The sequence below is a fragment of the Capra hircus genome, chromosome 15 (assembly GCF_001704415.2).
Source record: "Capra hircus breed San Clemente chromosome 15, ASM170441v1, whole genome shotgun sequence".
Classification (NCBI taxonomy): Eukaryota; Metazoa; Chordata; class Mammalia; order Artiodactyla; family Bovidae; genus Capra; species Capra hircus.
In genome coordinates, this window is record NC_030822.1 from 51,520,595 (window position 1) to 51,545,202 (window position 24,608).

The following is a 24,608-nucleotide window of genomic DNA, read 5'->3' on the forward strand; positions in this document are numbered from 1 at the left end:
TTCTCGCCTGGAAAATTCCATGGACAGCGAAGCCTGGTGGGCTATGGTGCATGGGGTCACAGACAGTCAGACATGACTGAGCGTGCATGAGCGCACGAAGCCCATATTGGTCGGAGTGTGCTACACGTGCGTGGTGACCTGTGTGTTAGCAGACACGCAGATTTGCAGATCTCTGCTGAGAGCATCAAGCCCAGTTCAGGGTACCATTTTCTAAAAGGGACCCTGATGAACTGGCTGTAGAGCATGAGGCCCAAGAGTGGGGCCTAGAAGTCACATCAAATGAGGAAAGGATATCTAGCCTAGAGAAGAGGACACTTGCCCTTAGGTCAACCCTTCTTCCTAGGATGGCCACAAGAATTATGTGAGATTAATTTTGTTAAGTGTGATAACAGTACTATGGTCAAGAAGGATAATGTCTTTTATGGCTTAGAGACACATACTGACATATTTAGTACTGAAATGTTTATAATGTCTATAGTTTGCAAGAAAATACTTCAGTGACAAGAATGGCAGAAACTTGATGGCTGTTGACAGTAGGCAATGAGTATATGGGGGCTCATCATTTTAGTGTCTACCTTCAGGTATGTTTGAAATGAAAAGTTAAAAATAAAATATTTCCCTCCCCAAATGGATAAAACAAATATGGCAAGATGCTAAGTTATTAAATCCAGGTGGTAGGTATATGGTTGTTCGTTAACCTATTTCTTCTCTTTTCTATATATTTGAAGTTTTTCAAAATAAAACTTTTTAAAGTAATTCAATATGGGAACATTTGAAAGCTCTACCTGGCCCAATGCCTGGCACATAGTATGTTCTTAGGTAAATGTCAGAGTACTTTTCTTTCTTCCCCAAATATTGGTTTGGATATGAAGCAGGCTTAACCTGCAGTTCCTAAAACCCAGCTCCACAAGGGTCAGTGGCGGAGGCTGCCAGGAAGCAGGCTCACCTCAGGATAAGGAAGAATTGTGTCAAATGTGGAATTGTCCAGCAGTGAAACCCATGGTTTCATGTCAACAGAGCTCAAGCAGAGACTGCTTATTTCAAAGATGTTATAGAAGTGGTTTTTGAATTGAAGGGTTCAGATGGTAAAGAACCTGCCTGCTTGAGGGAGAACCAGATTCAATCCCTGGGCTGGGAAGATCCTCTGGAGAAGGGAATGGCTACCCACTCTACTATTCTTGCCTGGAGAATTCCATGGACAGAGGAGCCTGGTGGGCTACAATCCATGGGATCACAAAGAGTTGGACACAACTGAGTATACACGCATAGTCAGTGACTAAAAGAGGGTAAGAGGCATCTTGAATTGGTGGGGAACACCAGGGTTCTGGATAGAATTTCCTTAGACCAGGATGGAGTAATACTCAACAGAGTCCCAGTGAGAAAGGTCAAGGATCTGTCTACAGGAGGAACACAGGGGTCAAGGCAACTTCCATCTCTGTCTCTCCTCCCTGGCATCTGGTGAACACCAGGTCAGCAGTCCCAGCCACCTGCAAAGACCCCTGTTGGGACCGGAGACAGGAGGAGCTGGCCAGCCCTCCGCTTTCCCACCTCTGAGCCACAGTCTTGCAGGCCCACTGATTTGCATGCTTTGGCAGCACTGGGGTGTGAGTTTGCCTGGGGAGCAATTCTCTGGGTGAGGGAGGTGGAAGCACAGGAATGGAGAACTGTTCCAGCAGGATTTTTCACTCTTGACTGGTAAACACACAGGGAGCATTCTGCAACGAGGCTGAAACGCTCCCGTTTCTGGGCTGCTTCTCTTCTCACTAGCTCCACTCCCAGGTAAACCCACTAAGACTTCCCCTGCCACTTTATGATTACTTGGCAATGTATTGGCACTTCCTGGGATAGCAGTGATTAAAATAACCAGCACCTTTGGAGGCCCTCCTGGGCAGGCAGCCACCAGAGCAAATCAAGAGACTTCCCAGTGAGGTCATTCCAACCAGTTTTTCCCAGGACCCCACAGACACTATGCCTACCTTTTTTATTACTTGAGATTCCTCCAAGGGACTGGGCACTGTGGCCTAATGGCCCGAGTTCTGTACAGAGAACACACGGTAAACTGAGCCCGAGGGTTACTGCAAAGGCTATTTTCTGCTGGACTTTGGGCAAGTTGCTTGATCTCCAAAGCCTTCAATTTCCCTTACATACTAAAACCAAAAATTCTGTCTGTATTCATGCCACTTTCTTCGTGGGAGCAAAGAAACGCCTTGGCGTTTCTTAGTTTCAAAGAAAACTAAGGCTGGCCCCTGAAGGCACCTGAAGAACAGGCCACAGGAGGACCTTGATGGGCTGGGGGAAGAATGCTGGCTTATGGAGTGGGAGATCAGAGCTGCAGTTCTCCACCGGCTGAGTGTTCTCAGCTGTGGATAGCAGGTGCAAAGGTGCCGCGAGGGAGACATGCCCTGGGCAGGCATCGCTGATGAACCGCTGTGCTCACTTCCTTCTAAACTCAGTGCATAGCGCCCACCAGCGATGATCAGAAGTGGCTCTCCCGAAGAAACCCACTTGCTACCCCAGGACTGGAAGATCTTCCCGGGTCCCTCCAGTTCTGACTATCTATGGATTTTCATGATTTAAAGCTTCTTCTCTAGAATGGCAGAGTAAACACAACTGATGTCGCAAGGGCAACATGGCCTGTGAGTGTCCCAGCGACTTTCTCTACCTGGGCCATTATGCAAAGCCTTGCTCTCCAGGCCCTTCTCACAGATGTCAGGGGCATGGGGCCGGGTGACCATGGACAGAGGGTGCCCACTCATCCACCTTTGCTAAAACGGGGGCCCAGCCTCCTCTGGCTTCCCTTTATAATTTGTTGTCATTATTTGATACATGAAAGGCTCCTCCCCAAGGTCTTCTAATTTTTTAGGAAATAGAATCCTCATTTCCTCTCAGTCTGAGCTATAGAGGGGACTCCTGGGGCCCCCACTTTCTGCTGGCCACACACTCAGGCCCAAAGTGGGCAGCGTGATCAGAGGAGCTGAAGGAGCATGCGGGCAGACGTGTCAGGTTCCAATAAAAAGAGACTAGGGACTCGGGCCCTGGCCTGGAATGGGGTCAAAGGGCCAGGTTCCCCAGCCCAGTCTCCGTTCATCATCCCTTGACCCTGGAAAAACAATAAAAATCCAACTTGAAAGGAAAAACTCTGTTAAGGAAATCCAGTGTCTGGGCACAGATCAGAGAAGTACCTTGGCTGCTATATTTCTGTTAGCACTTTCTTGTGCTGAACGGGATCACACAGACTCCCGGTGCTGCACTCGCCACTGACAGGTGAGGAAACCGCGTCCCACACAGGATGAGTGATGAGCTAAAGGCCACACAGGTAACGCATGGCAAAGCAGGAACAGAACCCCAGCTCCGATGCTCGAACTTGCCTTCTGACCACAGTCGAGGGGTTCCCTAAAGGTCTCCTCAGACCAACCCCCAGACTACTCCTCCCCCAGTCCTGAGAGGGGAAGAGGTTTAAGGTTGGTAAGAGACACTGCATAGACGCAGTGGGGCCCTGGGCTTCACACAGGCACACAGATGTCCCTTGTGTGGCTCAGAAGGGCATGTGTGCGCTGGGAAAGCTTAGATGGAAGAGGCTATCTCACATTTGTAGAACAACTCACACTTCCTTCAGTTGCCACAGATGTACTCCCGCCTCACAACTCGTTTTACAGATAAGGAAACTGAGGCTGGGTCACGGAGCCCAGCCTGGAGGGATGGAAATCTGATCTCTCGGCTCTGGAGGTAGGGCCCATGGCTGGCCGGCGAGCATGGGCCTTGGGAACTTGAGCTGGGTTTGCTCCTTTCTGGGCAGTACGCTTTCGTTCCGCATCCTTAAGAGAGCCTCGCCTGCCTGTGGGGTCTACAGGGCCAGGGACTCCGGAACTCCTGCTTCATCAGTGAGGAAACTTGAGGCTCAGAGACAGCGAGGCCTGCTGATGTCCTCTGCAACCAGACACCATGCCCGTGTGCCCACCCTGTGCCATGCCTCTTCCTCCCCTTCTGGGGCCCCTGTTCCAAGCGTTGCAGCGGCCACTTTTGAGGGACAGGTGATGGGGAGAGATGAGGCTTTGTGCAAAGAAACAATAAAAAAAACGAAGGACAGAGGACTACCTCTAGGGTAGGGAAAGGCTTCTAAAGAAACAGGGATCTCAATCCTCTGCTGTGACCTTGGGAAAGTCATTCCCCTTTTTCTGACCCCAGTCTCTTTCCCCATAAAGTACAAGAATAGAACTAGACCAGAGAATTTTCAAACATTTTGGCAAGAGAACACTGTTTTCAAATAACAGGGATTAATTAATAGTTGGCATTTATTGAGCATTTACTATGCGCCAAGCTTTGTATTAAACATTTTATATACAAGACAGCATTTAATCCTCATCATCACCCTATGAGTAGGTGCTCTTATTATCCCATTTCACAGATGAGGAAAACTGAGGCTCAGAGAGGCTAATCAACCTGGCCCAAGGTTACCGGTTAGTAATTTGTCAAGTAGAAACTCAAGCCCACATCTGTCCACCAGCCAAGAATGACTACACCACAGTTTTTATATTATCTATCTCCAAATGATAACACATAATGGAATTGCTGCAGAAACCTGAGAAGGAAAAAAGACCTTTAGATTTTCAGAACTATAAACATCTTCTAGTCTCCTTGAAATCTGTCCAATCTCTAAGCACCGGGTGCGGGGAGGAGGGGTCTTGGCACTAGCTCTTCCCCCTCCTTCCAGTCATTTCTGGATTGCCTTATGTCAGTTTGTCTGAGGGCCCTTCGTTGACGCATGCTTCCCATTCCCAAGCACAGGTGGCTGTGACAGTGTGTGGGCCACGAGTGAATGAATTCACAGGTAGGTCCATTCAGGAGACAGCCCATATTCCTAACAGAGGGTCCCTCGACTGGGTCACTGCCCATCGTGTGGACAGTTTGTCCTTCTGATACTAACACTGGCAAATAGCATTCCTGTATTGCATTACTGTACGGCAGGCTTCGCTCTAGGGGCTTCCCTGTTAGCTCAGGTGGTAAAGAATCCATCTGCAATGCAGGAGACCCCAGTTCAATTCCTGGGTCAGGAAGATCTGCTGGAGAAGAGATAGGCTACCCACTCCAGTATTCTTGGGTTTCTCTTGTGGCTCAGCTGGTAAAGAACTGTTTGCAATGTGGGAGACCAGGGTTCGATCCCTGGGTTGGGAAGATCCCCTGGAGAAGGGAAAGGCTACCCACTCCAGCATTCTGGCCTAGAGAATTCCATGGACTGTACAGTCCATGGGGTTGCAAAGAGTCAGACATGACTGAGCAACTTTCACTCAGGCTCTACTCTGAGTGCTTTACAGATGTTGGCTTATTCAATCTTCACTGGAACCCTATGGACCCGTCTCTACTATTATCCCTGTTTTACAGTCTAGGAAACTGAGCTGAGACATTAAGTAACCAACCCAAGGTCCTATAACTAGTAAGTAGAGAAGCTGGGATTCAAATACAGACTCTGGCTCCAAAGTCACTGCATTTATGGCCTGCACCTTGGTAAGCTGGGGGACAGGGCTGCTGTTCCTAACACATTAGAGGAACTAGGGGTGCAGCAACTCACACCTTACAAATAATAACCGGTGAGCACATAGGATCCGCATGTGCTCACAGACTTCAGCCTCTTGGAGCTGGAAGTGATCTCAGAGACCCTCAAGTTCAGATCCTTCGTCCAGTGCACAAACCCAGGGCCTGGAGACGGAGGTGATTTTTTGGCACAGGTTCATGGCAGAGATGACTCCAGAATGCCTGTCTCCTCACATCTCCTCAGCCGGACAAGGAGGTGCAGACTGCTTCTCCAGTTTCACTGATATAAAAACTGAGATGACCAGTCTGTTGTCAGCAGAGGGTGGTAGGCCTGAGCCCAGAACTAGAACTCATTAACTCACTCAGTGGTTTTTAAGAATCCAAGCATCTTTTAGGTCCCTGGGAGGTAAACTGAGTCTGGGACAGGAGGGGTAAAGACCTAGCCTTCTCCTGGGAGGCCGAGGCCACTAATACCCCGCCCAGCCAACCACCCTCAGCCTCCAGGGGCCTGTGGTGAGGGGGTGAGGGGACGGAGACAGGGGTGGGAGAGGCCAGCCCAGAGCAGCCACCTCCCTTTGATATCTTGGAGCCCTGAGCAGACGCTTCCCAGCTGGCTTAACCCCTTTTGTCCGCGCTTCCCTCCTCAAGAAAACCTTAATCACCCTCATTTGAATTTCAAATAACCTCTCCCCTCTCCCCTCTCCCCCTCCTGGCTCCAACAGGCTTTGAGGCAGGAATATGGAAATCCACCCTGCAGTATGGAAATCATTGCCCTATGCAAATCAGGCACCAGTCCCCATCGTCATGGCAACCATTGGGTTTCCTCTCCTTTGGGTGACACCTCTCTGGGCTCCCCGGCTTAGGTTTTTTTTGTTCCTCTCCCCAGTCCAAGTAGGTGGGGTGGGCAAGCCCCCTGCCTACCAAGTAGGCCTCACTGCAGCCACCACAGGCAAGTGGGGCGCCCCTCACCGAGGTACCCAAAGAGTCCCAGACCTACCAGGCCACCTGCCTGCTTCTCTAGTGCAAATCTGGACCCTGCACACCCAAGCGAGGCCCACTGCTGTTTTTTTCCCCAGGTTGGCCTAATTTAAGGATGGGCTGGGTGGTGAAAGTTCTGGAGTCTGGAGGACACAGCAATGCTCCTAGAGGGGGTGACAGGAGAGGACAGACCCGGGGGGGTTCGGCCATGCATCTCCAGTGGTAGGAGATGGAAAGCAGGGCATATGTAAAATGCCATGCAAATTAACACCTATTATTTTTTGAGTCAACAGCACTACTGCTTTTTTGGGAGATGCCCGCAGCCCTGTTTCCCACGTTCCTGGCTTGGCACAAAGGCCTGCCCTCCCTGAGTCTCCCAGGGCTCTGCTGCTCCCCAAGTCGTGCATGCTAAGTTGCTTCAGTCGTGTCCGACTCTGTGTGACCCCATGGACTGTAGCCCGCTAGGCTCCTCTGCCCACGGGATTCTCCAGGCAAGAATACTGGAGTGCGTTGCCATGCCCTCCTCCAGGGGATCTTCCCGAAGCAGGGCTGGAACCTGGGTCTCCTGCATTGGCAGGCAGATTCTTTACCATCTGAGCCACTAGGGAAGACCTCAAGCCCTAAGACAACTCTAATTTGGCTGCTCATTTCTCTGCAAATTCCTTTCCCACTTGCTGAGCACTTTTGCACACCAGGTGTTCACTGCCCTAATTGTTTCTTGAGGAGCAAAGTAGCCCCAAGAGACCAAAAGAATCTACTCACAGCTTGAGAAGTGAGGCTGCAGTTTGGGTGCCTTAATGCAGGGATCCAATCCAGAAGCTACAGTGTTGAGTTGAGCCTCTGGACACTGCTCAGGAGTATGTGTGTGTCTGTGTGTCTGTGTGTCTGTGGTGTCATTCCACCCCTGACAGCAAAGGACTGCCTGGACCTACCTCTCCTGCTGGATCTCCCTATCACTGCCCCCATGACACCCACAGTGGGAGCAGGAGGGATGCTCAGAAGCCCATAAAATATATCCACTGCCCATGGGAGGCCAAAGGAAATGGGCATTCTTGGACACATCCTTATCCTCTAAGGCAGGGCACCTCCAAATGTGGTCCCACAACCAGGCTGGTCTGACTTGTTCATTGAGGTCTGAGACCAGACGCATCCAAACACAGAGAGTCAGAATTTAGACATGCTTACAGCACCCAGAGCACATGATTAGTGAGCAATCTCTGTGGACGTGGTGTAGACCAGATTGGGTCCTATTAAATGTGTATGGTGGGTATAAGCTTCCTTACCAGTTACGGATGGTGGGACTGCAGACTGGTCTGTGACTGACCAGAAATAAAATGACTGGTCTTGCAACCCACATTATTTAAGGAGCAGTGCCCTAAGGAATGACCACTGATAAAACCAGGATGATAAAAGACAATGTCCTGACGGCCCCCCACGTGGCCACCTCACTTTACTCCCTCTTAGATTGAAGAGAAAAGGAGGTCCAAGCGTTTCAGGGCTGCTTGGGCAGGGAGAGCAGTTGGGCAGGGAGAGGGGTACATCCTTCAAGGGACCCCAGAATGGAAGAGGGACAGGACTGGCCCAGCCACCTATCATCTGAGCAGCATGGTTCTGCCCTGTAGGGTTGGATTTGGGACTAGACTGTGAGAAGGTGTCTGTGAGCTGTGCAGCACAGGTGTGAGCTTCTGGAGTAGCTGTTTTATTTGCTGAGGTTCTCTGTGTGCTGGAGGCAGATACCTCCCGACACCACAGGCTGCTCTCCTGAGGTCTCCAGCACACATGGCCACAGTAGGAAGCCTGGATGGTGAATGAGTACCTCCTAATCTCCCAGCCACAGAAACTGGCAACATGGTGAGACAGAAGCCACTTGTGGAAGGCCAGAACAAAAGGCAAGGGGCTTTTACTGCAGCAAGCGTGTCGTAGGCAAGAGATAAGGACTTTCAGACACTGAGAATTGCATCCAGTAAGGATAGGTGGCCAAGAGAAATGGTGGGGTTAGCTTTTCTTAAGGATGGATGATAAATGGGAAAACAGCTCTAAGAACAACAGATTCTTTCATTTTCCAGGGACAGATTTGAAATGTCTTCAAAGGAAGAGTGAGGCATGACTGAGATTCCCTCTCAGAATCCTGGCCTCCCCAAGAATTTGTCAGTTCCCCCTGGACATCTGCAGGGGCTGTGACTTCCTTTTTCTCCTCCAGAGAGGTAAGGGACAGAGTAGGTTCAGACTAAGGCACAGGACCAGAGTGTCTGGGCTTGAGTCCTAGAGCCCACCAGGCCCATTCCCTTCACTTTATTCCTGCAGCCAGCCCTCTCCTCCCCATACTGTGACAAGGAAACTCAGGTCTAGGGCACCAGCAGACTGGTCCCACACTGCTAAGTGGCAGAGCTTTATCTTGTCTCCTGAATGTTTCCGATAATTATCAACCTAATGATGGATTATATTTGTATGGTGACAGACACTTTGCAAAGTGCTTTCACACCTACTCTGTCATTTACTCATAAAAGATGTGCATGTGAGTGTGTGTGTATTTACCCTCATGCCTCATTAGGAAGAGCTATCAAGAGGAGACTCTTGTGCACCTTCCCCCAAGTCTCACCTCACCCCAGGTACTTCCTAGACCCCAGCTGTCCTCTGTGTCATTGAAAGAATAGTTTTATTGCATAAACATTTGGGTTAAAAACCATACACATCTCCAGAGTCTTCTGCCTGTTTCTGCCTGGAAGTGTATCTCTTGGTTGCAATAAGCTGTAGTTTCTTTATCCTCAGACTTTTTCTTGGGGACGCAGTGGGGTGGAGACAGTGAGGTCCCAGGAATAAACAAATTGAAATGGAGTTTTTTATCCTGAATCAGGTTCCTCATTCTTTCTTTGGGCCTTTATGAGAATCACTAACCTCTCCAGGCTCCCCTATATAACTGTGTCCATTGCTTCTTAAAACCATGCAGATGTCAGATTTAACATAACTAATGAGAGCCAGCAGTGGCCACAGGACTAGAAAAGGTCCATTTTCATTCCAATCCCAAAGAAAGGCAATGCCAAAGAATGTTCAAACTACCGCACAGTTGCACTCATCTCACACACTAGCAAAGTAATGCTCAAAATTCTCCAAGCCAGGCTTCAACAGTACGTGAACCAGGAAATCCCAGATGTTCAAACTGGATTTAGAAAAGGCAGAGGAACTAGAGATCAAATTGCCAACATCTGTTGGATCATCGAAAAAGCAAGAGAGTTCCAGAAAAACATCTACTTCTGCTTTATTGACTATGTCAAAGCCTTTGACTGTGTGGATCACAACAAACTGTGGAAAATTCTTCCAGCCAGGAGAAATATCAATAACCTCAGATATGCAGATGACACCACCCTTATGGCAGAAAGTGAAGAGGAACTAAAGAGCCTCTTGATGGAAGTGAAAGAGGAAAGTGAAAAAGTTGGCTTAAAACTCAACATTCAGAAAACTAAGATCATGGCATCTGATCCCATCACTTCATGGCAAATAGATGGGGAAACAATGGAAACAGTGACTTTATTTTTGGGGGCTCCAAAATCACTGCAGATGGTGACTGCAGCCATGAAATTAAAAGACGCTTGCTCCTTTGAAGGAAAGCTATGATCAACCTAGACAGCATACTAAAAAGCAGAGACATTACTTTGCCAGCAAAGATCCATCTAGTCAAATCTATGGTTTTTCGAGTAGTTACATATGGATGTGAGAGCTGGACTATAAAGAAAGCTCAGTGCAAAAGAATTGATGCTTTTGAACTGTGGTGTTTGAGAAGACTCTTGAGAGTCTCTTGGACAGCAAGGAGATCCAACCAGTCTATCCTAAAGGAAATCAATCCTGAATATTCATTGGAAGGACTGATGCTGAAGCTGAAACGCCAATAATTTGGCCACCTAATGTGAAGAACTGACTCACTATAAAGACCCTGATGTTGGGAAAGATTGAAGGCGGGAGGAGAAGGGGTCGACAGAGGATGAGCTGGTTGGATGGCATCACCGACTCGATGGACATGAGTTTGAGCAAGCTCCGGGAGTTGGTGCTGGACAGGGAAGCCTGGCGTGCTGCAGTCCATGGGGTCGCAAAGAGTCGGACACGACTGAGCGACTGAACTGAACTGAACTGAATGAGAACCTACTGTGTAGCACAGGGAACTTTACTCAGTGCTCTGTGGTGACCTAAATGGGAGAGAAATCCAAAAAAGATGGGATATAGGTATGTGTATAGCTGACTCACTTTGCTGAACAGCAGAAACAAACACAACATTGTAAAGCAACTATACTCCAATACAAACTAATTGTTTAAAAAAAAAAAAGTTTCCATATTTAAGTGAGGAGAGATTTTCTGCAAAGGGACCCCACACAGCTAACTTGCCTGGCTGGTCCTTCTGGAGAATGAGACACAGTGAGCAGTTTTACCGCACAGATAAGTGGCTGAAGCAGAGAAGGGCAACAGGAAGGCATGACTGACGGAGTCCAGCCCCTGCCCCCTTTACTTCCTGTTCCCCTGCTCCTCCCCGTGGGCTCCCCTCACAGGGTCCTTCCTTTCCGGATCTCTGAGCAGGACAGAGTGCTGAGGCATTTGCTCCACTGTCGTCTGGGCCTGCAATCCCCTCACCCCACGGATGGCAGCTGAGCCTGCAGACCGCGAGTAGCCGGGGCCGGTACGTTGGTGAGGCTGGATGAGAGAAGAGAGGAGATGCTTTTCTCTGAGGCCAGATTCTCAGCCTCCACACTTCACCAAAGGGAGGGAATGGGCTCCAGCTCTTTCTCTCTCTTTCCCAGCAAGCGCCTTTTGGCAGCAGACAAGGCTTCCGCCTCTTTGGAAGAGACTGCTCCCCGCCCCCCAACCCCCGGCCCGGCCCGGGCTTGGCTCCCCTCTGGCCCTTTTGGCTGGAGCCACCTGCCATCTCTGATGCTGCCTCTGTCTTGTGTCATCTGTTTCTTGTTCCCCGTGAAGGTCTCCAGTCTTCCCACCACCTTCTTTAGGTGAAAAGACACTAGAAAGAGGGCCGCAAGCAAGGAGCCCACGAGCGGCTACTGCTGAAGTCCGCACACCCTAGAGCCTGCGCTCTGCATCAAGGAGAGCCACCGCGATGAGAAGGCCACATGTCACAACCAGAGCGTGGTTCCCGCTCTCCACAGCCAGGGAAAAGCCTTGCAGCAACGAAGACCCAGCACAGTCAAAAATAACTAAGTAAATAAAATTATTTTTTTAAAAAAAAGGTCACTAGAAAGATCCAGGTTTAATTATGTCACTTGCTAGATTCAGAATCTTGGGGAAATTTGCTAACCAGCCTCAATTTCCCCATCGGCAAAGTGGGACGGTGCCATCTAGCTGCATAGAACTGTTGTAAAGGCCAAATGCTTTGTTCAAAAGCACTCTTGACAGACACAAGTTGGCCCTGTTATCCACTCCACCGTGACGTCCTGGAGAAAAGCTCCTTGAAGACAGGGACTGTTTCTTCATCTTTCTGAACCCAGGTTCTGACACAAGGGGACCTGCCAGCGAGGTCAGAGGAGAGATCGGAGCCTGAACTCAGCAAGGCAGCTGGAGGAGTCGGAGGAGAGTGGGCCGAGAGTGGATGTAGGGGCTGAGGCAGGTGATGGGGTGGACAGGCAGGTCGCGCCTGAGGAGGCCCACACACAAACACCCCACGTGGGTGTGCGAACCGATGAATGAGAGTTTTGAAAAGCAGAGCTGCGTACACATCTTTAAAAATCCAGCCCTTAAAGATTATCCAGCCCCAAACCCTCCTTTGTTGTTGTTATTTAGCCGCTCAGTCATGTCTGACTTTTTGCAACCCCGTGGACTGTACCCTGCTAGGCTCCGCTGTCCATGGAATTTCCTAGGCAAGAATACTGCAGTGAGTTGTCTTTTCCTACTCCAGGGGATCTTCCCATCCCAAGGATCAACAACTCTCCTCACCTGTCTCCTGATTCTTTACACTGAGAAGCCCCCAAATCCTCTTTAATGGGGTGGAAAATCAACATCCAGGTAGGGAACACTTGCCCAGTAATCTGCAGGGAGTTAATAGCCTGAGTCAGGCAGGCCCGAGTTTGATTCCTGGTTAGAAACTGTGTGATCCTGGGCTAGTTAGTTTCTCATTCTGAGTCACAATTTCCTCACTGATAAAAACGTGGATTGTAAGAATGAAATGAGGTGATGTAGTTACAGCTGGCTCCATGGGCCTGGGTATGGGAAGGAAGCTCCATGGATGTGACTGGCTTTTATCTTCCTCTTCCCAAGACCACCCCATCTGTCCTCCCCTGTGTTGGAAGCTACATCATGACCAGTGTGGTCAAAAGTCATAGGGTCAGCTGCGTGGGTGCTTGGGGCTGGTCAGTTACAGAGCCGGGGGCTTTTGAAGTGTGGATAAGCTCATTTTCTTATCAACCACTCAAGTGAGAACAGAAAAAAAAAAAAATGTATATGATGTCAGCTTAAGAACAAAGGAAAAGTTAAAACAGGGATTCAAAGGAGGGATTCAGAAAAGTTTAGAAGTCTAGAAAGAGCTTTGGAGAAGGCAACAGCAACCCACTCCAGTATTTCTTGCCTGGGAAAATCCCCTGGACAGAGGAGACTAGTGGGCTATAGCCCATAGGGTCACAAAGAGTCAGACATGACTGAGCAACGAAACAGCAACAATAGAAACAGCTCGATTCCAGTCTTCTGGGCAGCGTGGAAGCAGCACTGGACAGGGGATCGGGAGCTTTCTCTGATCCTTCATGCTGTCACTAAGACTCTGAATTTACCTCTGTCTGCCCAGACGGCAGGAAAGGGAAGGATGAGTGGCCTTGCCAGGTCTCTACCAGCCAGGGAGGTCTGTGTCTGGACCCGAGAACGCTCTCCTTTGTCAGTCTGGCCAGTGTGAATGGGAAATTCACTTCCCTTTCTCAGCTCCCACCGTGTGCCCCTCGGGGATTTCACACAACACCGAGGGTGTTCTCTGGGAGCTGGGGCTTTCTAGGTCACCCTTGTTTATAGTTCCTTTAAAACCCAGAGACAAACTACCCCTTAATTCATGCACTGCCTGGAAGGGTAATCCGCCTTTCAAAAATCCAAAGGAAGCCATTAAACCAGGTTGGTAACCACTGTGACTCACCATGAGCTTTCCTTCATAAAAAATGAGTCAGAACGACTTTCCAGGAAGTTTGGTTACTTTAATTAGCTACCTCTTTTTTTCTTGCCCTTAAAAACATGCAGTAATTTGACAATCACCCAAGTATGGATGCTACCAGCTACCAAGCTGAGCCCCTAAAAGTGAAGGATCTGGGGGTACAGGTGTTCCAGACAACATGGACTAAAGGGTCTCCTTGGAGTGTAGGACCCATACAGAATTCTTCCCTGAGTGGTGGAAGAAAGGAGCAAAATCAATATCTAGGGTTGACCCTCGAGGTCTGAGTGAAGGGGTGACGGCACTCTAGCTACCTGCAGCCCCAAAACACCTAGCAGAAAGGTTCGTTATGTACATTGCATCTTTTTTTTTTCTTTGCCCAGGCTCATGGCATGTGGGATCTTAGTTCCCCCACCAAAAATTGAACCCATGCTTCTTGCAGAGTCCCAACCACTGACTACCAGGGAAGACCCCAGAATCACAAAACCTTAATGATGCCATCCAAGGAAATGATGGCCACAGGTGTCATAACTGTGCTAATGGCTTTAAACATCCCAGCTCTCAACCTACTCTCTAAGGATGGGCATTAATTGTCCCCTTTAAAAGGGATGAACTGGGACTTCCCTGATGGTCCAGTGGCTAAAACTCCATGTTCCCAACGCAGGGGGCCTGGGTTCAATCCCTTGTTAGGGAACTAGATCCCACATGCTGCAACTAATCAAAAATTAGCTAATCAACTAAGTGCAGCCAAATCAATAGACAAAATTAAATTTAAAAAAAGAGAAAAAGATGAAATTAAATTAACTTATCAGATCACACAGCCAGTAAGCAGCAAAGCTGTTTTCTTTACCCTACATCTGTTTGATTCCAAATCCATACTCTTCAAAGGTCATCTGTTTCTGCCTCTTGGGGAAGCAAAGTGGTCTAAGGTCACATTTTGAACTGACAGTCTCTGGGATGACAGTTGTATTTGAAAGATCCAGTTTATGTTCAGATTCTTGGACCTACAACCTAGTCTGTGCGAGCTCCTACACTCCCAGACAGGAGGCCAGAACTGTAGAGATGGCCTGTAAAAAATAAACCTTCCTGACCCCACTCAGTCATGTCTGACTCTTTGGGACACTATGGGCTGTAGCCCGCCAGGCTCTTCTGTCCATGGAATTATCCTGGCAAGAATATTGGAGTGTGTAGCCATTCCCTTCTCAGGGGATCTTCCTGACCAGGAATCAATTGAACTGTAGCTCCTTCACTGGCAGGTGGATTCTTTACTTCCCTGGTGGCTCAGCAGTAAAGAATTTACCTTCCATGCAGGAGACTTGGGTTTGATCTCTGGGTTGGGAAGATCCCCTGGAAAAGGAAATGGCAACCCACTCCAGTATTCTTGCCTGGGAAATCCCGTGGACAGAGAAGCCTGGCGGGCTACAGTCCATGGGATCGCAAAGAGTCGGACACGACTGAGCAACTAAACAACCAATCCCTACTCAGGATCTGAACTCCCTCCATCTCCTGGCTCACTTTTCAGGGTTTTATTATAGGTCCTTCTCACTCCCGACATAGGCACCTTGACTTGATCCCATAACTAATAACAGAGCACCAGAGCTAGCCTGCTAAGTGCACTCTTCACCCATATGGACACTCTCTTAACTGTGTCCTCACATACCTGGGACAATATACTTGGCCTGGATGAACAGAGTTGGCTCCAGCCAGCCTGCTACAGGGGAAGGGTGACCCAGCTTCCCTGAAACAAGGCTTCTGGACTCTCCTTTTTCTAGGGAAGAGTTCAGAACAGAGATAGGCCTGATACTCCTCAGGAGAACTGATTTGAAAGCCTTGCTTGAGTTCTGGAGATAAAAGGCAATTTTCTTCACAACTGGGAAGAACAGATGCCCCACTCCATAGACCCTATAGTAACACATTCTCAGCTAATAAATCAATTGGCAAATGTTTGCAATTGGCCCACCCTCTCCTGACTTAACTGTCCCCAGACACAAAACAAAATATAAAACCTGCGCCACCACCTGTGCAGACACAGTATCAATACTAAACTGGGGAGGGGGGCGGGCAGGAAAGTTTATGGTAAATATATCCTACCGATGCTTCCACAAGACCCCTAGTTTTCTTGTCACTGATCCGGAGCCTTTTAGCTTTAAGAATGGAACTAGACTGGGACTTCCCTGGTGGTCTAGTAGTTAGGAATCTACCTTCTAATGCAGGGGATGTGGGTTCCATCTCTGGTCTGGGAACTAAGATCCCACATGCCACAAGGCAACTAAGCCAGCCCGCCTACCCTACAGAACCCATGGGATCCTATGTACCACAACTAAGATCCAGTGAAGCCAAATAAATAAATACTAAAGAAAAAAAAAAAGAATGGAATGAGACTGCACCTGAAGACTTAGGAAAAGATTTTAGCTCTGGGGGACATCGATTCTCTTCCACTTCTCATTTTTACACCTCTAATGATCTAGATGAAAGACTAATTGAGGTCTTGTTGGGATGCTATTAAAATTATTTGGTGGTGTTACAATTTATACTCATCTTTCTTTAAGTTCTTTTTAATTATATGGAGCTTTCAAAGTAAGGATGACAGAGTTAAAAGCAGGGAGCTATGAAACTTTCTTCTCAATTCTTTTCTGTTCTCTTTCTCTTATTCACAAAGCAAAATCATCTCCAGGCACTAAGCCTTCCTTTCTGGGTCTATTTACCACCCACATGCATGTAATTTGGAAGACGAACACTTGTACATGGGCCTCTTTGGTTAGATCCTTGAGTAGGATTATTGAGAAATCTGGGGTTAAAAGGCCTTAGTTCCCATTTACCAAAGACAGGTTCTGCCTTCCGTCAGCCAGTAGCAGCTGGGAACACAGCCTGCTGTTTCTAGGGGTCTTGGAATGGCAAATGAAGAAGTGAATCTCAGAACTTTCCTGGGGGTCCAGTGGTTTGATAGCAAGCTTCCACAGCAGAGAGTGTGGGTTCAATCCCTGGTACGGGGACTAATAATCCCATATGCTGCATGGTGCAGCCACAAAAAAAGGGGGGCAGGGGAGAAGGAGAAGTGAATCTCTTCCCCAACTTGTTTGTTTCTAAGGATCTAAGGCCCTTTCCTAGCCTAGTTCCAGAGACTTCGTTCTATTGTAGACCAATGTCTACTGTTCAAAGGCTCCAGGGTCATACCCACATCTCTAGGGAACATCTTCACTTCCTGACTCAGCCTTTGGGTCTGATTGGCTGAAAGACCAAGCCAGAAAGGATACATGAAATGAATAAGAGATTCATTATTCCATGAATTTCAGTATCCCCCGCCCTTGCTTTTCTGTTTCTGTCCCCAGAAGACCCTTACCTGTCTCCACCTGGCTGAGAGCACTTTGAGCATCTGTAGAATCTGCTACGTCCCCACTCATCTTTATATCTGCAGGGAAAACACAACTGACTTTAATAACAGGTCACAGTTTTTCTCGCTCTGACATATGCAGCTGTAACTAAACAGTGAAGATGAATGTGTAATTATAACAATCATCAGACTTTCAAATTCCTGATTCCTGAACATACAACTATTAGAATATTCATAAGCTTGGGGGCACATATACTCTTCTCTCAGGCTAGCCTCCTTTCCCCCCTTTTCCGGGCCACTATAGGGTCTCTCCCACTTTGTATCATTCATTGCCACTACTTTCCATCGCCAGGCTCAGCTGGTAAAAATTTAAACAAGGGGAAGGGTACAACAGAGGGTGGGTGGAGCATGGGGGAGAATGCCTCCCATTCTTCATCCTCATTTCATTTGGGATCTGGAGAATGTAAGTAATTTTTAAAGTAGCATAAGAAATCCATCTCCCATCCTGCCCCCCGCCCCCACCATAATAACTCTAACCTGGGAGGTAAGAGTACACTTGAACCAAGGCCTGCCCTGCTCCTCTTTCTCTCCCAGTCCTGCCTCTGTTCTCTGTCTGATTCTCAGAGGTCAGCCCACTGTCTAGGGATCAAACCCTAGTATCTGTGTGGCCCTCTTTGGGGATCCTTACCTTCTCTCCTACTCCTTCAACATTTTCAGTTCTTAGTAAGAGAGGGGTGGTGAGTGGGTCAGTGCCCTGCAGCGAGAAGACCTACACAAGGCCCCCTGTCTCAGTCCCCAGGTGCTGCTGATCTGGCCTGTCTGCCCTGCTTCATTTCAATAAATTACACATTTATCCACAACAGACAGCTGCCACTACCTAAGAGGCCCCTAAGTCTCCTCCAGGGTGCGCAGAGAGAAGGAAAGATGTAACTTTGAACTAACTCTTTTTCTCTAGACTCCTCTCTTTATTAAACCACTCAAATACTGAAGCCCTTAAAGACAGAAGAATATTTTATTCAAATTGGGTTGACTCCCTACACACTCACCCACCCACCTTACCCCCACCCTCTTCTCTGGGGCAGCATTTTAACTCTTTCAAATCTGATAAAGTCTGGGTGAGCCAATTTGCATATCCAGCTCCCCAGCCAATGTCGGGTAAGCAGGCCATCTTCATTTGCATCAGGTAATCAGGCAGTTGGCAGTCTGGATGCCTGAGGTCTGGAGAGGATCAGGATGAGGGAGAAGGGTGGACCTCCCCCCGGGGGAAAAGTGGGAAGAAACTCATTTATTTATTTAGTTTATGGCAATGACGTGTGTGGCTCTGGCAGAGATTTAAATTGTGGTCCCAGGGGTAGCAGTGACTGCAATGCAGAAGAGGTGACTGTCACAAGAGGCAAGACAGAGATGGGGAGTCCCAAGGCTCTCCAGACCTTGGAACACTCCAGCAGCAGGGGAGGGGGTAAGCAACCTTAGGAGCTGCTGTAGTTTGAGGAGTATTTTTGAGATCAGCCTAAGTGACCACTCCTAGATAAATACGTGGAGCTCCGTATAGCCTGCCTCAGACATCCACACTGTCCTGTGTGGTTACAGACGTCTAGGGGAAACCCTGCAACCACACCTGCCACCCCTCTCAGCGCATGACACTTGAGAAAGCATTTCGTGAGCCTAACCAAAGTCCTTCCTGCTGCAGTTTGAAACTTTCCGTACAGTCTGTCATGCATCAGCATAACAGGGTGGGCCACCTGGACATACCTGCAAAGGACTTCTGCTAGTCCTCACTTTCTGCTCCAGTGGGAAAACAGGCTTTGCTTTGTCCCACCAATGAAGTCCCACCCTTGAGCTGGGCATTGCCTACCACAGACAGGCTCAGTCACACTCCTCCATAGGGATTCTCAACAGTGCTGAGAAAAAGCCAGAGAGTGATGGGTGGGGCGGGGGGGTTGTGAGTTCTCACCCTCATTGGGCTTTTAAACCTGCTTCAGCAGTCCTGGGAATTCAGAGCACAGATTTTGACAGCAGACAGACAGACCTGGATTTAATCCCAGTGTCATCCTAACTAGCAGGGGGAACCCTGGCCACACATGTGAACCTGTTTTCTCAGCTAAAAAAGAAAAGAATGGTACTTCCCAGAATTATTGTGATGAGCAAGTAAGATATTGAATGAAAACAGCCTGGCACAGCACTTGGCACAAAGAAAGCATATGATAAATGAATGAACTAACCAGATGCTTAGGCTTCAATGGGGGTCCCCTTCTCCCATTACAATAAACAGCTTTGGTTTTGTCTCAGCACTATTGTAATTTGTCCTTTACCTGGGAAGGCATCTGCATTCTCCAAATTCTGACTTCATTAGAAAAATGCTCATGGGGACAGGAAGAGTTTAAGTAGTAGTAAGGCTGGGATGATAACCAAGTATTCTGAATCAACTTATTTCAAACTTCTGACGTTTGAGAAGGGTAATTTTTTAGCTCAAGCGTAATTTTATGCCTATAACACAGACTCTTCTCCAAAACCCATTCCTTGCACCATCTTTAAATCTATCTAAAAGCCATCTCTCTGAACTTTTAAATTAGCATAAAAGGTAGTCCTAATCATATCGGAAAAAAACTTTTGAAGGAGTCAAAGGCTCCACACTCTACCAGGACATCTCCTTGTTCAACGTACCCATCATGGGAGCAACACTGTGATACTTGGGGATCAGACAGAGCTGTGGGTCTGCACGGAGGGGCAGGCTGAGATGATCTGTAAAAGCTCTTCAGTGCCGTAGGATGCTAAGATCCTGAGAACCTGTTCCTGTCAGGTAGGAGGTTGAGGCTGATGGGTGGAATGAGCTCTTGGGTCTCAGCCTAAAAATGGGCCAACACCGAAACTCCCCGAGAGGCCGTAACCCTTTGCCTGTCGGACAACACTTGCCGGAGGTGAGTGGGGGAGGTGTGGGGTGGGGCCAGGCTTCTCTGCTGTTCTTATCTCAGTTGGCACTGAGTAGGCTCCTTGCCATCACTCCCTTCCCTGGGGAGGCTCAGCTGCTCTGTGTAAGAACCCAGATACCAGACAGCCCCTCATCTGCCTCACTGGCGCCGTCATTCTCTGAAGCTGGGGCAAGGTGTTGGCTGCTGGCCTTGCCCTCCTGATGCCTTGGCATGACCCAGGAGCAGCCCCTCCTGACACACTGGTGAACCAGGATGTGTTTGTGAACCTGTAGGAGCAGAGTCCAAGAGGCAGCACTTCCCCAGGCTGCAGGCTGAGTGCCCGCAGTGTCCTGGACCTCCCGGACTCAGGCAACACTGGGAAAGCAAAAGGTCCGCTCCCTGCTCTCCTACGGTCCATCTTCAACTCTTTGGAAGGGACTGGAGCTCCTCTTGACTTCTTCCCCCACCCACTGCTGGGGGCACTTCTCCCAGAGGCAATTCAAGGGGCCCACCCATCCTACTTCTAAGCTAGCCATGTTTCCAACTCTTCTGTGGAGGAGACAACTCTTGCCTTTACTTCAAGAGAAATGCACATTCTCTCATGAGACCTTCCAAACCTGGGGTCCTGAGCCATAACTGGTATCAGTCTGTGAGACTTGAATCTTCTTTCCCGACCCTGATGGGGAACAGCTCACAGTGAGGAAAGGGGCAGAACAAGAGGTGCCCTGGGACTAACTGAGTGTCCCCCTTAGGCTCAATCCCACTGTCTCCTCTGTCTCTTCTGCCTGAGATTTTTGATTTTTTTTTTTTTTTTTCTGGCTACACTGGTCTTTGTTGCCGCACATCAAATTTCTCTAGTTTCGGACAGTGGGTACTGCTCTCTAGTTGCCGGGTGTGCAGGCTTCTCGTTGCGGTGGCTTCTCTTGTTGAGGAGCACAGGTTCTAAGGCGAGTGGGATTCAGTGGTTGGAGTGCACGAGTTTAGTTGCCCTGAGGCATGTGGGATCTTCGTGGATCAGGTATCAAATCCCTGTCCGCTGCACTGGCAGGCAGGTTCTTAACTGCACCCCCAGGGAAGCCCTATGTCTGACTCTTGTCTACCCCTCCACCTGTTTGGGGCCTGGGAGGGAGGAGCCCCTCTTTGGCTGGGGTGCCCCTGCGTCTGGTGACCTCATGCATGCTCGGGTGTTTGTGTCGAAGGAGAGGCGCTCTACAAAATACAAAGTGCTGAGGCCCCAGGCAGACCTGGATCATGGCTGGCACGCAGGTTATCAGAGCGAAAAGATGGGCTGGCACAGGGGCTGACATGCTCGCGGAGCTGCTGAGTGGGGGACTTCAGGGTAACCCACACCCTACTTTGTGTACTCCCACCCCTCCTCCACACCCCACTCCAAACTGTTGTAGCAAATCAGTGGAGGAGGAATCCACAAGGGCTCAGACTGGGAATTCAAAGGGCAAGTGCTATTTATAAAGTATCCACAGGACACAGGATCACTAGGAGGCGAAAAATAGGGTTCAAAAGAGACCAGATTTCAGGATTTTCCTGGTGGTCCAGTGGTTAAGAATCTGTCTTGCCAGCCTGGATGGGAGGGGAGGAATGGATACATGTATGTATGGCTGAACCTCTGCTGTCCACCTGAAACTATCAAACATTTTTAATTGTCTATACTCCTCTCTCTCTGTCTCTCTCTCTATATATATAAAAGAATCCACCTTGCAATGCAGGAGGCACGGGTTCGACCCCTGGTCAGGGAACTAAGATCCCACATGCCGTGGAGCAACTAAGCCTGCACATCACAACTAGAGAGTTCACGCTCTGCAATGAAAAACCCTGAGTGCCACGACTAAGATCCGACTCCGCCAAATAAATATATAAATAATTTTTAAAACAAGAGAGAGAGAGACCAAATTTCCACAAAGAGGATCCTGAACCAAGAGACCCTAGAGAGGGGCCCACAAGGAGACACTCCATAGACGGACCCTCCCTCAGAGACCCTGCAGCAAGGCCCTCAATGAAAGACCCTAAAAAGATGACCTTGGAGTAAGAAGCCCACTGAGAAGACCCAGCAAAGGGAACCCTCAAATGGAGACCCAGTCAGAGAGGCTTCACAGAAAGTCCCAAACTGAGCGGTCCCTTTGAGGTGCTGTCGAAGGGGAACCGGACACCACAGAGGGGCCAAGAAACCTCACAGAGAGGCTGCACAGCCCCAAGGGGAGACAGGCTGAAGAAGTGGGCTGGGGAGAGGCAGCAAGCAGTTGCAGAGAGATGACTCAGGTTGCCCACACCGGGTAGACGCAGACCCCACCTGAGGAGGCAGCGCCCCTCAGGTTTAGCTTAATCACCCCCTCCGTGTCTGCCTGCAGGGGACAGGGCTGGGGGAGGTGCTGGGCTTCTGATAAGCATCAGCCTGGAGCTTTCTCCCAGGCCAGGCAAGGAGGGCTCAGCCTTCTCACCTCAGCCTCACCCTCTAGAGATCTTGGCAAGATCCTCTTCACCCTCAGGAAGCCTCCCTGCTGGGTTGCAGGGTCCCCCCTCCTCCCACTTCCCCCAGAGAAGGAGCCTCCAGAAGACAACGAGGTGGAAAACCCCCAGGAAGTCTCTGATCTTCCTGAGGTCTTGCTCCCCATGTGTGCCGAGGCCTTCTTGGTGGGAAGTGGAGGAACGAGAGCCCAGGATTGGCTCCTGGCCATGTCCAGCTCTGTACAGGATCTGGAAATGGACTTTCCCCAGACATTGGATGATACCCAGTTGGATGGCTCCTTCTGCTTCACTGAGCCCTTCCTGGCACATCCTAGCACCCAAGGATCCACTCAGAGTTAACACCTCACTGTCAGCTGGCTTTCTCAGCCTCATTAGGACTATGTCTGGGGAAAACGGGGTCCCGGGGTCTCCCCCGTGCATCCACTGCTGCTTGATTTCAGGACTAGCTGCTCCAGGAAGGGCCAACAAAACTCTCCAGCCTGCCCTGCTCCTTGGGTTGGGTCTTGAGAATTGCTTCCTCCATTCTTCCTCCAGAAAGAAGAGCAGGTAACAAAATTTCACCAACAGCCCTGAAGTCCTTAATAAAGGCCATGCATTGGGTGCTGCCCCCTTTGAGAGGCAAGTCGCTGTTTTGAAATGGCTAAACCAGGCTCAGCTGTCTTCACCTGGAGTCCTTCTCTGCTCAGGCCCTCAGATCTCCAGAAGGCCGACTCCAACACCAAGTCCAGCCTCTGGTATTAGGAGCCCCTGTCCTCCCCTGGATGGGGAAGGAGGGATCAGTGGGGTGAATGGAGAGGCCCCTGGTTCACTCCATGCTCACAGACCTTTCATGCAGGGAAAACTGACTCCCAGAAGAGTATTTCTCCCCACCCCTGGGGAGAGGAGAGCTTGGAATCTAAATCTATGGGACATGGAACAAAGAACAAAGGAATTGGGTACCCCTGGGTCTCCACCGCCATGCACCCACTGCTGATGGATCTCTCATGTCCCCTCTCAGACAGAGAGATGGAAGGACTTCCCACAGGCCCCTGAGCAGGCTACTCCTCCAGTGAGGTCCCACAGAGCTCCAGCCCAGCCCCTGCACATGGACTCCCCAACCCCGCTGTGCACCAGCCTGTAACACCATCTAGACCCACAGAGCTGGGGAGCAGGCACACTTTCATCCATGGGGTCTGCCCCACCTCCTCTCCCAACATACCTGAGGACAGGTAGACTCCCCTCTGATATTCACCAGAGGTACTTCCCTAAGCCCTAATCAATATACGTGCGGCGTAGCATCTGCCCCGGTTGTGCCTCTGTAAATGCCCAGCTCTGTCCGCTTCTCCTAGGCACCCCTAGACGGCACAAATGTCCATTTGGTCTCCACTTCATATAAATGCCGGGGACACCAAACACCAACATGTGGATACAAGTACTTCCCTCACTTCTGCACTCCCAGGTCCACACCCGTGGTTAAGCCAGTGAGCCACCCTTCTGCAGTACGTGAACAGGGCAACTTCCCCGAGCCTAGGACAGCCCAGCATGCCCAGGTCCCACATAGCTGTGGCTCTTGGGGTGCTGCGGGCCCTCAGAAGCCCTGCCACCCCCACGCTGCAGCCTCCACCTGCATTCTTCCCCCAAGTCCCCCAGACCTTCCCGGCGCCCGCCCGCCCCGGGCGACCCGCTGTCCACACCGCCCTCACCTGGCCGCAGGGGAGCAACACCCCCGAGAGCGGCGCCCCTGTCCTTCGCCCCTTCCCGCACGCAGGGACACCTGTCAGAGCTCGCGCCCTCCGCCCCTCACCTGGGTGCATGGGTTCCAGATTCACCATCCTGCCCCAGGCGGGGCCAAAGCCAGCGCCCCCCCAGGCCCCTCGCGTCTGCCCCAGCCTGGCCCCGGGGGAAGCCAGGGTCTCCTGCCTCCCGCCCCCGGCCGCCACCGCCGCGGGAGCCGCCGCCGGAGCCGTCGCCGCCGCCGTCGCGCGCTCCGCTGCTCGCTCGCGGCCGCCCGGGCAGCACTCGGCGCGGCGGGATTGCCACACTCCCCAGGTGAGCACGCCGCGCGGCGGGCGGGGGCCGCGGGCCACGCCCCCTGGCAGGGCCCCCGCGCCTGGCCCCGGGCCCAGGCAAAGCAGCGATTTGCATTCGGGGAGCCGGGGGCCGGCGGAGGGGGCAGTCCGTGCTGCCGGGGCGGGTCCCGACCCTGCGGAACACCTGTCCGCCCCAGACCGGCCGGCGGCCTCTCCCCACCGCGCCCGGCCCGCGGCGACCCAGGCTCCCGGTC

General features: G+C 50.3%; 1 protein-coding gene across 2 annotated transcripts in view; it reads right to left on the minus strand.

Annotated features, from left to right (window-relative positions):
• POU2F3 (POU class 2 homeobox 3) overlaps positions 1–24,291 on the minus strand; it is an 86,152-nt gene extending 61,861 nt beyond the window's left edge. Inside the window, exons 1-2 of one of the 2 annotated variants that reach the window (XM_018059651.1) lie at positions 24,129–24,291; positions 16,965–17,033 (exon numbers count right to left, since the gene is read on the minus strand). In XM_018059651.1, coding sequence (XP_017915140.1) covers positions 16,965–17,033; positions 24,129–24,156 — 97 coding nt within the window. In that variant the 5' untranslated portion in view covers positions 24,157–24,291. The remainder of the gene's footprint in view (positions 1–16,964; positions 17,034–24,128) is intronic. The other variant, XM_018059652.1, reaches the window with a different exon arrangement.